The 16,204-nt window shown below is 36.3% G+C and overlaps 3 protein-coding genes across 4 annotated transcripts; all 3 read left to right on the top strand.

The window, feature by feature from the left end:
- Nucleotides 1-42: 42 nt before the first annotated feature.
- Nucleotides 43-3,657, top strand: LOC106440197 (cysteine-rich receptor-like protein kinase 29). 2 transcript variants are annotated; one of them, XM_013881815.3, is made up of 7 exons: nucleotides 49-1,082; nucleotides 1,174-1,302; nucleotides 1,744-1,898; nucleotides 1,973-2,183; nucleotides 2,268-2,511; nucleotides 2,592-2,748; nucleotides 3,245-3,657. In XM_013881815.3, exons 1-7 carry the CDS (start codon nucleotides 257-259, stop codon nucleotides 3,548-3,550), a joined length of 2,028 nt encoding a protein of 675 aa, XP_013737269.1. In that variant the 5' UTR covers nucleotides 49-256; the 3' UTR covers nucleotides 3,551-3,657. The 2 variants fall into 2 exon arrangements, with proteins under 2 accessions (XP_013737259.1, XP_013737269.1); XM_013881805.3 differs by having other exon boundaries at nucleotides 43-1,082; nucleotides 1,973-2,511.
- A 1,334-nt stretch (nucleotides 3,658-4,991) lies between these two features.
- LOC106440189 (G-type lectin S-receptor-like serine/threonine-protein kinase B120) lies at nucleotides 4,992-8,714 on the top strand. Its single transcript, XM_013881793.3, has 6 exons — nucleotides 4,992-6,501; nucleotides 6,940-7,172; nucleotides 7,257-7,467; nucleotides 7,545-7,782; nucleotides 7,868-8,015; nucleotides 8,195-8,714. The coding sequence occupies exons 1-6, from the start codon at nucleotides 5,097-5,099 to the stop codon at nucleotides 8,513-8,515; spliced, it is 2,556 nt and encodes an 851-aa protein (XP_013737247.1). The 5' UTR covers nucleotides 4,992-5,096; the 3' UTR covers nucleotides 8,516-8,714.
- A 2,803-nt stretch (nucleotides 8,715-11,517) lies between these two features.
- LOC106440178 (receptor-like serine/threonine-protein kinase SD1-8) lies at nucleotides 11,518-15,591 on the top strand. Its single transcript, XM_013879404.3, has 7 exons — nucleotides 11,518-13,055; nucleotides 13,752-13,886; nucleotides 13,984-14,174; nucleotides 14,254-14,464; nucleotides 14,545-14,782; nucleotides 14,877-15,027; nucleotides 15,116-15,591. The coding sequence occupies exons 1-7, from the start codon at nucleotides 11,771-11,773 to the stop codon at nucleotides 15,443-15,445; spliced, it is 2,541 nt and encodes an 846-aa protein (XP_013734858.2). The 5' UTR covers nucleotides 11,518-11,770; the 3' UTR covers nucleotides 15,446-15,591.
- Nucleotides 15,592-16,204: the final 613 nt, after the last annotated feature.

The raw sequence follows: 16,204 nt of genomic DNA, 5'->3' as shown, positions 1-16,204 counted from the left end.
GTATTATATTATTAGTTCTGTGAATCTATCATCATGCAGAGGGAGACCCAACAACCACACAAAGCTTGTCCACTTGTGTCTACTAGACTACTACTAAATTTTATAATCGTTTTAAATCACCAAGTTGTGTTCTTTCCGCTGTCAGATTTTGAAATAGTGCAAAGAATATACTCTACAAGGTCTACAATAGATCAACCTTTACGCCTTTAACCATATCTAGACGCATTTTAGAAGAAGAAAAAAGCTTCAAGCTTCCATGGAACATGTTAGAGTTATCTTCTTTTGTTTCCTAACGTTTCTTCCATTTCAGGCCTTAGCTCAGGTAGATACTTATGAGTTTGATCCAGACTTCAACTGTGTAGACCGAGGAAACTTCACAGCCAACAGCTCCTTCGCTGGAAACCTCAACCGCCTTGTCTCCTCACTCTCTTCACTAACATCAAAACCTTATGGCTTCTACAACCTCTCCTCCGGAGACTCATCTGGAGAAAAGGCTTACGCCATTGGTCTTTGCAGAAGAGAAGTCAAAAGAGATGATTGTCTCAGATGTATTCAGACAGCTGCAAGAAACCTCACCGAGCAGTGTCCACGGTCAAAACAAGCTGTCGTGTGGTACACGCAGTGTATGTTTCGTTACTCTAACAGAACAATCTACGGAAGAAAAGAAACAGATCCAACGCTGTCTTATCGTGCCGGCGAAAAGATATCTTCAAACATAGATGAGTTTGAGCGTCTGCAGAGAGAGCTGCTGAACAGGCTCAAAGGGATTGCGGCGGCTGGTGGGGGGAATAGGAAGTACGCTCAAGGGAACAGTTCGGGTTCGCCAGGGTACAGGAGATTCTATGGAAGTGCGCAGTGCACGCCGGATTTGTCTGAAGAGGATTGTAATGACTGTTTGATTTATGGGTTTGAGAGTATCCCAAGCTGTTGTGATAGTGAGATTGGTCTTAGGTGGTTGTGTCCTAGCTGTAACTTCCGGTTTGAGACGTGGAGATTCTATGAGTTTGAGGCAGACCTAGAGGCTGATCCACCTGGGAGTGCTGGTTCACCAACACCAGCTGCAAGAACTGAGGAGAAAACAGGTAAATGGAAATGTTTGATGTGTGTTTTGTGTGTTCTGCTCAAATTTTTTTTTTTGTCTCAAAGAGTAAGAAGTGAGTTGTTTTATTGCAGGAAAGAGCAAAGGTGGATCTAAAGTTGTTTTTGCGATAGTCATTCCAATAGTTCTTGTTGCTTTATTTGCTATTTGTCTATGCTTGGGTTTGAAGTGGAAGAAGAACAAGTCTAGAGATAGAGTCAAAGGTAACACAATGTTCTTGTTTTTGTTGACGTTATGGACTTAGGCCTAGGCCTGTGACTTCGGTTTTCCTAAATCAAACCGAGTCGGTTTTTCGGTTTCGTGTTAATAAGTTTTTAAAATAGTTCTGAAATAAACCGAATAACATTACGGTTCGGTTCGCGGTTAATTTCTATTTCTTAGTTTCAAAACCAAAATTTACCTAGATTTGTTTTTTTTTTTAAATTTGATAATTCGGATAAAATTTGGTTAAATCTGATATTTTTGGTTAGATTGGTTCAGTTTAATTGACTATTGGTTAACATGGGTCTAGTTCGGTATTTTTTTTTTTTGTCACGAATGTCTAGTTCGGTATAAACCGGTTTAGTTTAGAAATAATTTATTTTATGCTTATGCTGTTAAGAAGTAAAAGTCTTATTCCTGAGAATTACTGTCTGCATATACAGTTCTTGGGAGTTCTCATTTGTCCGGATCAGTCGCTGAAGATGAGTTCTCAAACACAGATTCTCTATTAGTTGACTTTGAAAATCTAAAGGCTGCAACAAACAACTTTTCACCTGAAAATGAACTTGGACGTGGTGGGTTTGGTTCAGTTTATAAGGTAAAGTTTCTTTGACCAAACTTCTTACCAATAACCTTGGTTTTGCATATAACTTGGGATTATGTATGTCTCAGGGTGTGTTCTCTCATGGACAAGAAATCGCGGTGAAAAGATTATCAGGTACTTCAGGACAAGGAGACCTCGAATTCAAGAACGAAATCTTACTACTTGCAAAGCTTCAACATAGGAACTTAGTTAGGCTTTTAGGTTTCTGCATACATGGACAAGAAAGACTCCTTGTCTATGAGTTCATCAAGAACGCTAGTCTTGACCATTTCATCTTTGGTATATATTATCTCCTCCTTATGCCTCCAAATGATCCTTACCTTTATAGTTTTTCGCTCTGTATTGATCTTTGTGCCGTTGCAGATCTTGAGAAGCGTCAAGTTTTAGATTGGGGAGTGCGTTACAAAATGATAGGTGGAGTTGCTAGAGGACTTCTTTATCTCCATGAAGACTCACGTTACCGGATCATTCATCGTGATCTTAAGGCTAGCAACATTCTTTTGGACCAAGAAATGAATCCGAAAATCGCGGATTTTGGATTAGCTAAGCTCTTTGACCAAGGACAAACCATGACACATCGATTCACAAACAGAATCGCTGGAACTTAGTAAGTACTACTGATCTTACTAGCTTATTAAATCATAAAGAAACACATATATAAACTGTTTATTTCATTTCATCTTGTAGTGGTTACATGGCTCCAGAATATGCTATGCATGGACAATTCTCAGTGAAAACAGACGTTTTCAGCTTTGGTGTATTAGTCATTGAGATCATTACAGGTAAGAGAAACAACAATGGTCGAGGAAGTGATGATGATGATGCAGAAGATCTTCTTAGTTGGGTAAGTACACATAAGTTCTCGCGGAAAACTTGTTTTTATTATTTTGGAGCAGCATCAAGATTTTGCAGTTTTTACGGAAAAACTCATTTTGCGGTTTGACAGAAAATCTGATTTTACGGTTTTGGCAGAAAAATTATTTCAATAATATTGGCAAAGAAACTCGTTTTCATGATTCTTGCGGAAAAAATACCATTTTTATGGTTTTGGTGAAAAAAAATCATTTCATGATTTTGTCAAATTTTCTTTTAACAGTTTTGGTGGAAAACTCTTCTTTTATGGCTTTTGCCAAAAAAATAAATAAATTCAAATCGTATTTAAGTCAAACGTTTTTAGATTATTAGACCGATCATGTCTACATAGTTCCACCAACTTTTTGTCCATGGAAAAATTGAACACAGACAACCCTTGGTCATCCTATCAATTTGACAGCCCAATGCAGAACCAAACTGTTGTTCGGGTTTTGGTCATCATGTTAAAAGTTCTTTTGCCTTCTCAGGTATGGAGAAGCTGGAGAGAAGACGTTATACTAAGCGTGATTGATCCAAGTTTAACCACGGGATCAAGAAACGATATCTTGAGATGCATACACATTGGTCTCTTATGTGTTCAAGAGAGTGCAGCGAGTAGACCAACGATGGCTTCGGTTGCACTTATGCTCAATAGCAACTCCTTTACTCTCCCGACACCTTCGCGTCCTGCTTTTGTGTTGGAAAGTGTGATACCTTCGAATGTTTCTTCTTCGACTGAAGGGTTACAAATGTCATCGAATGATGTCACTGTTTCTGAGTTATCTCCTCGTTAGGTAACTTTAATCTGTAAATAAAGTTTGATTGTTTTGTTGAAGTCTTTTAATTGGTTTTGTTTGTATGATTTTTCCGACAGTCTGGCTTGATTTCAATATCAATCGAAGTTAATTAAATAAATTATTTCTTAAGTACTGAGGAATGATGAAGTCATTAACTCGTCATTTTAAATACATTTTCCATGCCAATATCAATCATATTTTTTTTTTCTTAAAGAAGTGTATGTATTTAGGGCTGGTTCTACTAGAACACTGCAAACAGTATTCAAAAATAGAAAGGAAAAGTCAAAATAATAGATTTGTGATTACAGATTGTTTTAGTATGTTTGAAATTTTGTAACATCTAACTTAAGAAAAAGGAAAGGAAAGAGTGGTACCAATCAAGTATATATAAATGTGAACAGCATACATAATTGTATCACGTGTGTGATAACGTTTAGGTTAGTAGAAGTCTATATCAACGACTGTTTTGTGAATCTAATCGTCTTTGTCCTAACCCCCTAAATAACGTAATGATAAAATTCTTGAGTCCGAATTGTGGACGGTGGACCCTTCTGGAGTATTTTTTTTATATATTATTATAGCCTAATAGACGCATTCCCTCAATTAAACTAACCTTATTCACTTTTGATTCAGCTAATCCACTAAAATTAATCAATAATGCGAACTCCAAATTAAAAACGACCTGGCATTGTATCATTATATGCTTTGCTGCCACTTGCCAGTGTATATCCCACTTGATGTTTGGCTTCATCGATATTCTTTTGCAAAGATGGTTTAACGTCATGCAAAAATAGAATTTAAGTTTTGCGTATCATTGGGTTTTAGGAGATAAAACAACAGTTAAATGAATATAAAGTAAAATATTTCACGTGCAATAAAATAAAGAGATCCGATGTGCTGATAATTTGACCACATGGGTCAATGTGGCGGCCAACGGCAACACCAACAAGCCTTTAAACAAAATATCATAAAGCAATAAACTAATGTACAAAGCTGACCTGCTCCACTTGTGTGTGTTACACTTCTTACTTTCTTCCAAACTTTTATAATGTAATTCATACTAATCCCAATAAATGTTAAAACTCTAATCAATCTCCTAAACTGCAACTGCTGAAAAATCTTAGATATGAACTTTTTGTTGAAATTAGGTCAGACCCCAAACACATGTCTGCAGGTTGTATAACGTTGAAAAAAAAAACAGAGAATTGAAATGCAAGAATACCTTATAAAAAGGTGACTTTTAATCCAAGGAATTTGACTTTTTAATATTGTTTTCACCAATAGAATGATAAATGACGACCAAATTAAGGTCCCTCTCTGGTCCAACTTTCAAACTTTGAAAACGAGATAAGAAACTTCTCTTAAACAGTAAGTCGCACAAACAGCCACCGTCCCTTTCTTGTATTATTCTCCTTTTGTCACCTTCTCTTTACTTTTAATACCCAATGAAGTTTCCACCATACTTATCCTCCTTCCTCTCTTCTTCTCCCTTCTTCTTTTATTACAAACATCTTCACTTGTGTCTCTCGCTAAAACTCAGAAAATGAAAATCATCTTCCGCAAAACCCTAGTTTCATTTCCTCTCTTCATCTTCTTATTCCTCTACGAATCTTCCACGGCTCAAGATACAATCAGAAGAGGCGAGTTTCTTAGAGACGGCTCTACTCACAAACCTTTAGTCTCTCCACAAAAAACATTCGAGCTCGGTTTCTTCACTCCCGGATCCTCCACTGGTCGGTATCTAGGAATCTGGTACGGAAACATCGAAGACAAAGCTGTCGTCTGGGTAGCAAACAGAGAAAACCCTATTTCCGACCAATCTGGAGTTCTTACAATAAGCAACGACGGTAACCTCGTGTTACTAAACGGACAAAACATAACTGTCTGGTCTTCAAACATCACATCGACCAACAACGACAACAACAGAGTCGGATCTATACGTGATACAGGGAACTTCGAGTTGATAGAAGTTACCTCAGAGAGAGTCATCTGGGAGAGTTTCAACCACCCAACGGATACGTTCTTGCCTAACATGAGAGTTCGCGTGAACCCCCAAACCGGAGATAACCTCGCTTTCGTCTCGTGGAGATCAGAGAACGACCCTTCTCCTGGTAACTTCTCGTTAGGTGTTGATCCTTCAGGAGCGCCAGAGATCGTTCTCTGGGGGAGAAACAACACGAGGAGATGGAGAAGCGGGCAGTGGAACTCAGCTATCTTCACGGGGATACCTAACATGGCTCTGTTAACGAACTATCTCTACGGGTTCAAGCTCTCTTCTCCGCCGGATGAAACAGGTAGCGTGTACTTCACGTATGTTCCTTCAGACCCATCGGTTTTACTTAGGTTTAAGGTTCTTCATAATGGAACCGAAGAGGAGTTGAGATGGAACGAGACTTCCAAGAGATGGACTAAGTTTCAGGCTGCTCCAGAGAGTGAGTGTGATAAGTACAACCGTTGTGGGAGTTTCGGTATATGTAACATGAAAGGAGATAATGGGATCTGTAGCTGTGTTGACGGTTATGAGCCAGTTTCGGTAGGGAACTGGAGTAGAGGTTGTAGGAGGAGAACACCGTTGAAGTGTGAGAGGAGGAACGTTAGTAATGTTGGAGAGGATGAGTTCTTGACTTTGAAGTCTGTGAAGCTGCCTGATTTTGAAACTCCTGAGCATAGTCTTGCTGATCCTGAGGAGTGTAAAGATAGGTGTCTGAATAATTGTTCGTGCACTGCTTTTACTTTTGTTAATGGTATTGGATGCATGATTTGGAACCAAGACTTGGTGGACTTGCAGCAGTTTGAAGCTGGTGGATCTTCCCTTCATGTCCGTCTTGCTGATTCTGAAATAGGAGAGAGCAAGAAAACCAAGATTGTGGTGATTGTGGCTGTTCTTGCTGGTGTGGTTTTGTTAGGTATCTTTGCTCTGCTTCTATGGAGATTCAAGAGAAAGAAAGGTACTAACTTCTGTTCTTTCTTGATTATTTTTGTTTAGTTTAGCCTTGCGGATTTGAACCGAACCGAACCAAACCAATTTTTTTGGTTTTTGATTCAGTTCTGGTTGAGTACGGTTTAATTTGAAAAGCTTTTTGAAAATACTTCAGTTTTCGGTTCGGTTCGGATTTTTTTGTTAGTTTTGATTTCAGAATTGAAAAATAACTGAATTTAACAAAACATATACCAAGTTTTAAAAAATTAAACCCAAATTTAAACAAAATCCAATACTCTGATTATTTTTAAAAGTTGGAATTAACTAAAAATCGAACCGAACCGATTTTCGGTTTATTTTGGTGGGATTGTGGCCGAACCAAACTAATCGAAAACCAAAATAGCCAACCATAATAAGCTGAAACCGCATGGCTAGTTTAGTTGACCTTGATCTTGTTTATGTGCAGATGTTTCAGGAACATATTGTGGTCATGACGCTGATACATCGGTTGTTGTTGATATGACCAAGACCAAAGACACAACAGCAGCGTTTACAGGATCAGTGGACATAATGATTGAAGGAAAAGCAGTTAACACATCAGAGTTGCCAGTGTTCTGTTTGAACGTTATAGTGAAAGCTACTAATGACTTCAGCAGAGAGAATGAGCTCGGAAGAGGCGGATTCGGACCAGTCTACAAGGTAGATTGATTAGGCCTGTTTCTAGTCTAAGTCTTTGGTCTTAATTCAGATTTGTGTTGAAATGTTTTCTTTTCTTTTGGTTAGGGTGTACTTGAAGATGGACAAGAGATAGCTGTGAAGAGATTGTCTGGTAAATCTGGACAAGGAGTTGATGAGTTCAAGAATGAGATCATTCTCATAGCCAAGCTTCAACATAGGAATCTTGTGAGATTACTTGGTTGTTGCTTTGAGGGGGAAGAGAAAATGCTTGTGTATGAGTATATGCCTAACAAAAGCTTAGACTTCTTCATCTTCGGTATGTTTCTTGTTAAAGAAGTAAGTCTTTTTTTTTTCTAGTCATTCTTCTTATTCTTGTTCTTTTGAATGTTACAGATGAAACGAAACAAGGGTTAGTAGACGGGAAACTTCGGTTTGCGATCATTGAAGGGATAGCAAGAGGGTTGCTTTATCTTCACAGAGATTCAAGGTTGAGAATCATTCATAGAGATTTGAAAGTTAGCAATGTGTTGTTAGATGGAGAGATGATTCCAAAGATCTCAGATTTTGGTATGGCTAGGATCTTTGGTGGTAACCAAAATGAAGCTAACACAGTTCGCGTCGTTGGAACTTAGTAAGTAGAAAAAAACACATTCTCAAGAAGATTCTGTGGAGAAATCATGTTCTTAACAATCTACTTTTGGTTTTGGTAAATGTAGTGGATACATGTCTCCAGAATACGCTATGGAAGGACTTTTCTCGGTCAAGTCCGATGTTTACAGCTTTGGTGTCTTGTTGTTAGAGATCATAAGTGGGAAGAGGAACACAAGTCTTAGATCTTCTGAACATGGAAGTCTCATTGGTTATGTAAGTTTCCCAAAACAAAGTAGTATGGACTCTTTTTGTTCTCACTTTCAGTCAGTGAAATCCTCTTAAAAATTTTATTTGAATTTCGGTTTGGTATTTTGGTTTAATCGGTTTATATATGTACATATTTGGTTTCGTTTATATGGTCTAATTAATGGTGGAAACTGAAAATGTTGTAGGCTTGGTTTCTGTATACACATGGGAGATCAGAGGAGCTTGTGGATCCAAAGATAAGGGCCACGTGCAATAAGCGTGAGGCCTTGAGATGTATACATGTGGCGATGCTATGTGTTCAAGACTCGGCTGCGGAGAGACCCAACATGGCTGCAGTTTTGTTGATGTTAGAGAGTGACACAGCGACGCTACCTGTGCCAAGGCAACCAACGTTTACTACTTCCACCAGAAGGAACTCCATGGATGTCAACTTTGCTCTTGATTCAAGCCAACAATATATTGTTTCTTCTAATGAGATCACTTCCACTGTTGTTCTTGGTCGATAGAATTCTTTTTTTTCACGTTTGTAAAGTTTGATATTATTATTGTGATATTTTTCTGGGGTTAGTTAGGATAATAGAATATTATTGGTTGAATTTATGTTGATAATGTGAAATGTATGGTGTATGGATGGGTTCTACTATGATGTCCTCGTTCGAATTAACCATTCGACTATTTTTAAACAACAAAACAGTTCCTTATAGATTTTGTAAACGTGTTGTTCACATTGGACCCTGACCATTGTGATAAATATATATATATATATATATATATATATATATATATATATATATATATATATATATATATATATATATTCTCTTGACGTTGTAGGGTTTTTTTAAAAAAAATTGAAGTATCTCATGCCATGGAGAAGCTTAAACTAGGGTGTTGCGGCCAGAGCCGGTCCTTGAATTAATGAGGCTACAAACAAAAAAATTTATGTGGCTGGGTTACTTAGAACCCTGCACCTCTTCTAATAGTCAGAGACACCAGACCGCTGGACTAAAGCAACCTTTGATGATTTTTGTGGCCGATAATATACTTATAAAATTAAAGGCTGGAAGCCCATGCTTCATTGGCTTCGGGCCAGGGCCGGCTCTGGTTGCGGCTCACGAATGGACTCACACCGGGATTTTCAAATGAGGCGTAAACCGTGGTTCCATATCCGGTGGACACATATGTTTAATGTTGTGGGATTGCTTCGAACTCGAATTGCTTAGCTCACCGAAATTTGTCTACCACTAGGTCATCCATGTGTGGTATGATGTTATAGGGTTCCTCCGTGTTTGATTTAGATGTGATTTTAATATATATAAATCATGAGGCTGTTCGAAGCCAAGACTTTGTAACGCCTGCCTTTGATAGTTTTCCCTCTTTCGACATTCTATTTTTTTTAATTATTTGGTTGGTGAACATTTTCAAATCATAGAAAGTTGAGTCGTTATTCTTAACATTCATACCCAAAATAGCTTTCATATGTGTATATATAAAGTTAATTTTTTTTTCTCATATGACAAGTGGTAGGAAGGTTTAGTGATACCTATCCCCCATGAAAATTCACATCTTTTTATTCTAAAATAAATCTATCATTTTACAATACTATTGAAAAATAGAAAATCATAACTTTACAATTATTAAACAAATAACATATATGAATCTAATGGATTGAAAGTTTTATCACTTTACAATTATTATTGAAAAATTAAAAAAAAACTCATAACTTTACAATTACTAAATAAAAAAACTCATAACTTTACAATTATTAAACAAATAACATATCCGAATCTAATATATTAAAAGTTGTAGGATTACAAGAGAAAGGAAAAGGATAAATGCAATCTCAGATTTCCATGGTGCTCTCAGAATTCCAAGCTTCTTTTTTGCATATCGCTAGCAGCTACATATCGCTAACATTCATCTACAATCAGGTACGAAGGACACATTCTAATAAAAAATGGCAAAAAAAGTTCATATGATTCCAAATGATGATGCAAAATAAAAGATATATAAATAATACAATTTCTCTAACTAACATGAATTTATCAAATTTAAGATTTCAGGCATATTTGTTGATATATATTACCTGAAAAGATAATATTTTCACAGCATAATATATATATATATATATATATATATATATGTGTGTGTGTATAAACACTAATCTAATATAATTATTGTATGATGAAGTCCACATTTATAAATTAATCTTATATCATAATTAAAATTAATAATTTTTAATCAAATAATAAACAATCCGGCTATTACAATTTCAAATTATCATGCATATATTTAAACATTTAAATGTCATACATATATTAAACTTATATTTCTCTTATAATAACTATGTAGAGTCTACAATCAAATTAATATATCTCCATATCCTTTATACATATTTTGTTTTCTAAAATACTGTTTAAAAATATTCTAGGTTATAAAACCATAACCAACCTATATCAATATTAGCAAAATCATCACTACGCGCTGGCAAACCCCTAATATATATACAAAATTAGATAAATAAACACAAAAATCGTCGTTTCATTAATTCTACAATTGCTCAAAACATTTACTTTAACAACCAAATCTGAATTATTTATAATCAAGAACACCCTTGGTTCTATCTCTTTTGTTAGATGATTTTATAAATTAGAATAAACAAAGTCGTGGGGTTGGAGTAATTGTTAAATCATAATATTTTTTTTTGTTAAATTAATTGGAAATTTGGAAGGAACAAACTGGAGGCTGGTTGGAGAGAAGAATAGTTAAGGCAAACGTGGAACGACACCCTTCTATTTTGTTTTCGGGGAATGCGGAATTAAATTAAAGTTGGTTCTGTTGGTGAACTGGAGTTATTCATTGGGAAGGAAACAAAAATCTCGAAAAAGAGCTCTCTTCAGAGTATATTCAATGAAATTTCTAATAGATTCTTTTTTCTTGAACCACCTAATAGATTCTTCAAACGTTACAAAATGAAAAAAAAAAAAAGAATTAGAACATCACTATGTCCAGAATGAAGAAAATGTTTTCAAAAACTATTGAAATATAAAAACCAATTAAATATTAAACGAGTATTTCATGTTTTCGGGATTTTTTAAACATTTAATTATTTTTAATGTTTAATAGTTTTTAAGAACTTTTCCTATAAAACGAGATTGCTTTTTGAAACGTTCAAACTAAAGAAAATTTGCTTAAAAACTTTAGAAACTCTTTCGTTACATGTCTTCTTTTTAGTGGTCAACTGTTATTAATTAGCATATAAATATTTTTACTTTTAAGAGATTCAATACCGTCCCTAGCCATCGAGGTTGAACTTATTACAAAAACACTGTTTATAAAAGATTCCCTTTTATATAACTCTCATACATACAAACCGGTTGACTGACTATTGGCTGGAAAAACAATCAGAAAAGGAAGTAAAGTCATTTATGTTAACTGAATAACTGTGAATTTAATTTATTAACAAAGATAACGCGTAGAAATGAAAAGAAGCCTGACAAAATAAATAAAACAACTTTCTTAACACGTAGGTCAACTCTGAATCCGACTGTACATAACATAACTACATATAGGTATGTTCAAACCTGGAAGACCAAGACAATTAAAAAAGCATAGAAAGGAATTTATGTTGATAATCCAAGTAAATAAAAGTTCATGCATTTAACACAAAACATGTCCGATATCTCCAATGAAAAAACAAATCCTCAAATTTACATATAATTTTCTCAACAAAGAGAGAGAGAAAAAACAAGAACACAAGAATGTTGTGCGGAGACATGAGAGGTGTACTCTTCTCCGTCTTACTTCTGTTCCCTGCGTTCTCTTTCTCTGCCAACACTTTGTCGGCCACAGAATCTCTAACCATCTCAAGCAACAAGACCATTTCGTCTCCTGGTAATATTTTCGAGCTTGGTTTCTTCAAACCCTCTTCGTCTTCTCGTTGGTATCTCGGGATATGGTACAAGGCAATCTCCAAGAGAACCTACGCATGGGTTGCAAACAGAGACCATCCTCTCTCTTCTTCCATCGGAACTCTCAAAATCTCCGACAGTAACCTCGTGGTCGTTGATGGATCAGACACAGCTGTTTGGTCTACAAATCTTACTGGAGAAGGAGATGTGAGAGCTCCGGTGATGGCAGAGCTTCTTGATAACGGTAACCTCGTGCTCAGAGACTCTAACAACAACGATCCAGATGGAGTTTTGTGGCAGAGTTTCGATTTTCCGACAGATACTTTACTTCCGGAGATGAAACTCGGTTGGGATCTCAAAACCGGGTTTAACCGGTTCTTGAGATCGTGGAAAAGTCCTGATGATCCATCAAGCGGCGATTACTCGTTCAAACTCGAGACAAGAGGGTTTCCGGAGGCTTTCTTGTGGAACAAAGCGTCGCAAGTGTACCGGAGCGGTCCGTGGAATGGAATCCGGTTTAGTGGTGTACCGGAAATGCAACCGTTCGATTACATAGAATTCAACTTTACAACGAGTAATCAAGAAGTGACTTACTCATTTCATATCACCAAAGACAACATGTACTCGAGATTAAGTTTGAGCTCCACGGGGTCACTACAACGGTTCACTTGGATTGAAGCAATACAGAACTGGAACCAGTTCTGGTATGCACCAAAAGACCAATGTGATGAGTACAAAGAGTGCGGAACTTTCGGTTACTGCGATTCCAACACGTATCCGGTTTGTAACTGTATGAGAGGGTTTGAGCCGAGGAATCCACAGGCGTGGGGGTTAAGAGATGGGTCTGACGGTTGCGTGAGGAAGACGGCTCTGAGTTGTAACGGTGGAGATGGGTTTGTGCGGTTAAAGAAAATGAAATTGCCGGATACTGCGGCGACTAGTGTGGACAGAGGTATAGGGATTAAAGAATGTGAAGAGAAGTGCAAAAGTGATTGTAATTGTACTGCGTTTGCTAATACGGATATCCGAGGTGGTGGATCGGGTTGTGTTGTGTGGACCGGAGATATTTTGGATACCCGGAATTATGCTAAGGGTGGTCAGGATCTTTACGTTAGGTTGGCTGCTACTGATCTCGGTTAGTTCCTTCTCCTTTTATCTAAATAGATGTGGAACATTAAGGAAATAATACATCGAGAAGATGGTAATCATATAGAAAAAGAGTAAAAATGTATACCTATGGTTTTCATTTCTTACAAATTACAATCGATATCTTAGTAACGGTTGATAGAGTTAAATAACTTGTCATTTTTAGTAACGGTTGATAATAAGTTAATTTTTTTTTGTGAATAATGCGTTTTTCTTCCTTTGTTCGGTAAAGCGTGATGGCATTGAATATTGCAAGTCAAAGTTACATTGTTATTTGTTTAACAGACTTTGAATTTAAACCAAACATTCTTTTAAACTTGGTAGAGATGTTGACGTACGTGTTTGGTCCTTGCATATATGCGTAGACTTTATAATCCATATAATAGTTTTTTTTTTGTAACTTGGCTTACTCCATATAATAGTTCATACCTTAATAAAAATATTTTCGGACATTTTTCATCACTATTTATATAGTAATATATCTTTGATGAATAATAAATCTGAGTCAAGTGAACTTTCATCATTTTACAACTTACCATATTATGCACAAAACTTATTTACCCCAATGTTATTATATTAGTATGGTTTAAGATCCAATACCAAAAAGAAACTGCTTTTATGTTGACCATAGTTATAAGTTAACTATGGTAGGATATTAACCATAGTACCTCTTTCACTATTTCAGAGGACACGACGAACCGAAATGCAAAAATCATAGGCTCATGCATTGGAGTGAGCGTTTTGCTTCTTTTATGTTTCATCTTCTACCGCTTTTGGAAAAGGAAGCAGAAGCGATCAATAGCAATTGAAACATCATTTGGTAAACCGATAACTTTCCTTTCCTTTACTTTTAATTTGTATGATTTTTCTTTGTTCCTAATCATATATTTGACCGCTTTTGTGTGTGAGTGAAACAGTTGATCAAGTGAGGAGCCAAGATTTGCTAATGAACGAAGTGGTAATACCTAGTAGGAGACATATATCTAGAGAAAACAAAACTGATGATCTCGAATTGCCATTAATGGACTTTGAAGCTGTTGCCATTGCAACTGACAATTTCACTAACGCCAACAAGCTCGGTCAAGGTGGTTTTGGTATAGTTTACAAGGTAAACATTGTTGGAAAACTTGATTTCATAAACTATCAATGCAAAATACTTTGTCGTTTATTCGAAACTGTGGTAGTAGGGTAGGTTACTTGACGGGCAAGAAATAGCTGTAAAAAGACTGTCGAAAATGTCCGTACAAGGGACTGATGAGTTCAAGAATGAGGTGAAACTCATTGCAAGGCTTCAGCACATAAACCTTGTTCGTCTTCTTGGATGTTGCGTCGATGAGGGCGAGAAGATGTTGATTTACGAGTATCTGGAGAATCTAAGTCTCGATTCTCATCTCTTTGGTTAGTACCTCATTTTTTTTAATGCTCTTGTTCGAATCTTTTGAAATAAATTAATTCATTTTTGTTATGACTGGTTGTAGACAAGACTAGAAGCTGTAAGCTGAACTGGCAGAAGAGATTTGATATTACAAATGGTATTGCTAGAGGGCTTCTATATCTTCACCAAGATTCACGGTTTAGGATTATACATAGAGACTTGAAAGCGAGCAATGTGTTGCTTGATAAAGATATGACTCCAAAGATCTCGGATTTTGGAATGGCTAGGATCTTTGGACGGGATGAGACAGAAGCTAATACGAGAAAGGTGGTCGGAACTTAGTAAGCAATCATTCTCTAAACATTACAGTGTTTTTTTTGTCTTATAACCAATTTAACAATAAAATAAAATTTGAGTATAATCTTTGCTGTGCAGCGGCTACATGTCTCCGGAATATGCGATGGATGGAATATTCTCTACAAAATCTGATGTTTTCAGCTTCGGTGTTTTGCTTCTTGAGATCATAAGTGGCAAGAGGAACAAAGGATTCTACAACTCTGATCATGACCTAAATCTTCTTGGTTGTGTAAGCTTTAAAACCTCTTTAAACCCTATCTTGCTTCGCACTCAAAACTCTGAAGAAAAACCTAAAATGATTCAATCTCTTTCCACAGGTGTGGAGGAACTGGAAAAAAGGGAAAGGGCTAGACATCGTAGATCCAATCATCTTAGATTCTTCACCATCAACGTACCGTCCACTTGAAATCTTGAGATGCATAAAGATTGGACTCCTATGTGTTCAAGAACGTGCAAACGACAGACCAACGATGTCGTCCGTGGTTATGATGCTAGGAAGTGAAACAGCGGCTATTCCTCAGCCTGAACAGCCAGGTTATTGCGTTGGGAGAAGTCCTCTTGATACTGATTCATCATCGAGTAATCAGCGGAATGATGAATCTTGGTCTGTGAACCAAATGACTGTATCGGTCATTGACCCTCGGTGATGTGAGCGTCACTGTGTCAATCTGTATTTGTTAAAATGATTAAAACTGAGTGATACAAGTATCGACTGTCTAACATGGTTTGTAACTTGCATAGTTTTTTCTATGTACGTCTCCATATCAAAGACATACTAGATGGTCCGATTTTCCTTTTTATTTTAAATAACTAGGAGATTATATTAGAACGAGATCGAAACTATGTCAAATTAATATTCATTTAGAAGACAAACCTCTCTTAATGATTCAAAATTTATAATTCTTCAACTTTTAACCAATAGTTTAATTTTATATTGGTTTATGGTCCATTTTTAAGTTAAACTTGTATTTTATATGTTGCCGTTTTCCGATTTGATCAACGAATCATGATTTTCACAAACTCACAATCTCTCATGCACAAAAGGATTTTGAATCAAAGAACACACCAAATTAGTCCCAAGTATAAACACAACAGTCGTGAGTTTTATGTTCGTATAAAAGGGTGATCAGTACAAACATTTAAATGCAACAACATTGCAAACTGTATTAACACCTAAAACATTTCAAAAATTAATCTTAAGCTTTGAACTGAAATGTGAAATAATAACTTTTTGAATAGACCTGTCAAACTGTGTAAGACAAGTGTCTGGTTTGTGAATAACAACGAACGTAGGGTAGGTGATTAGAGCACTGGAAAGCAAACAAAACTATGCTCCTATATGGACATTAGGCTAAGGATCCGTACCTTCAGCACTTTCCCGGGGATCAATATCACATTCATTAACA

This window comes from Brassica napus, chromosome A1, assembly GCF_020379485.1.
Source record: "Brassica napus cultivar Da-Ae chromosome A1, Da-Ae, whole genome shotgun sequence".
Taxonomy (NCBI): domain Eukaryota; kingdom Viridiplantae; phylum Streptophyta; class Magnoliopsida; order Brassicales; family Brassicaceae; genus Brassica; species Brassica napus.
Note: the sequence above shows the minus strand (reverse complement) of the source record. Positions and strands in the feature narration are given on the sequence as shown.

Bases quoted from the DNA above. Each gene is read 5' to 3' on its own strand.
- LOC106440197 (XM_013881805.3), top strand. From the start codon at position 257: ATGGAACATGTTAGAGTTATCTTCTTTTGTTTCCTAACGTTTCTTCCA. The intron at 1,083-1,173 runs GTAAATGGAAAT...GTTTTATTGCAG, and splicing joins AAGAACTGAGGAGAAAACAG to GAAAGAGCAAAGGTGGATCT. The intron at 2,749-3,244 runs GTAAGTACACAT...TTGCCTTCTCAG, and splicing joins CAGAAGATCTTCTTAGTTGG to GTATGGAGAAGCTGGAGAGA.
- LOC106440189 (XM_013881793.3), top strand. From the start codon at position 5,097: ATGAAAATCATCTTCCGCAAAACCCTAGTTTCATTTCCTCTCTTCATC. The intron at 7,783-7,867 runs GTAAGTAGAAAA...TGGTAAATGTAG, and splicing joins GTTCGCGTCGTTGGAACTTA to TGGATACATGTCTCCAGAAT. The intron at 8,016-8,194 runs GTAAGTTTCCCA...AAAATGTTGTAG, and splicing joins ATGGAAGTCTCATTGGTTAT to GCTTGGTTTCTGTATACACA.
- LOC106440178 (XM_013879404.3), top strand. From the start codon at position 11,771: ATGTTGTGCGGAGACATGAGAGGTGTACTCTTCTCCGTCTTACTTCTG. The intron at 13,887-13,983 runs GTAAACCGATAA...TGAGTGAAACAG, and splicing joins AGCAATTGAAACATCATTTG to TTGATCAAGTGAGGAGCCAA. The intron at 14,783-14,876 runs GTAAGCAATCAT...TTTGCTGTGCAG, and splicing joins AGAAAGGTGGTCGGAACTTA to CGGCTACATGTCTCCGGAAT.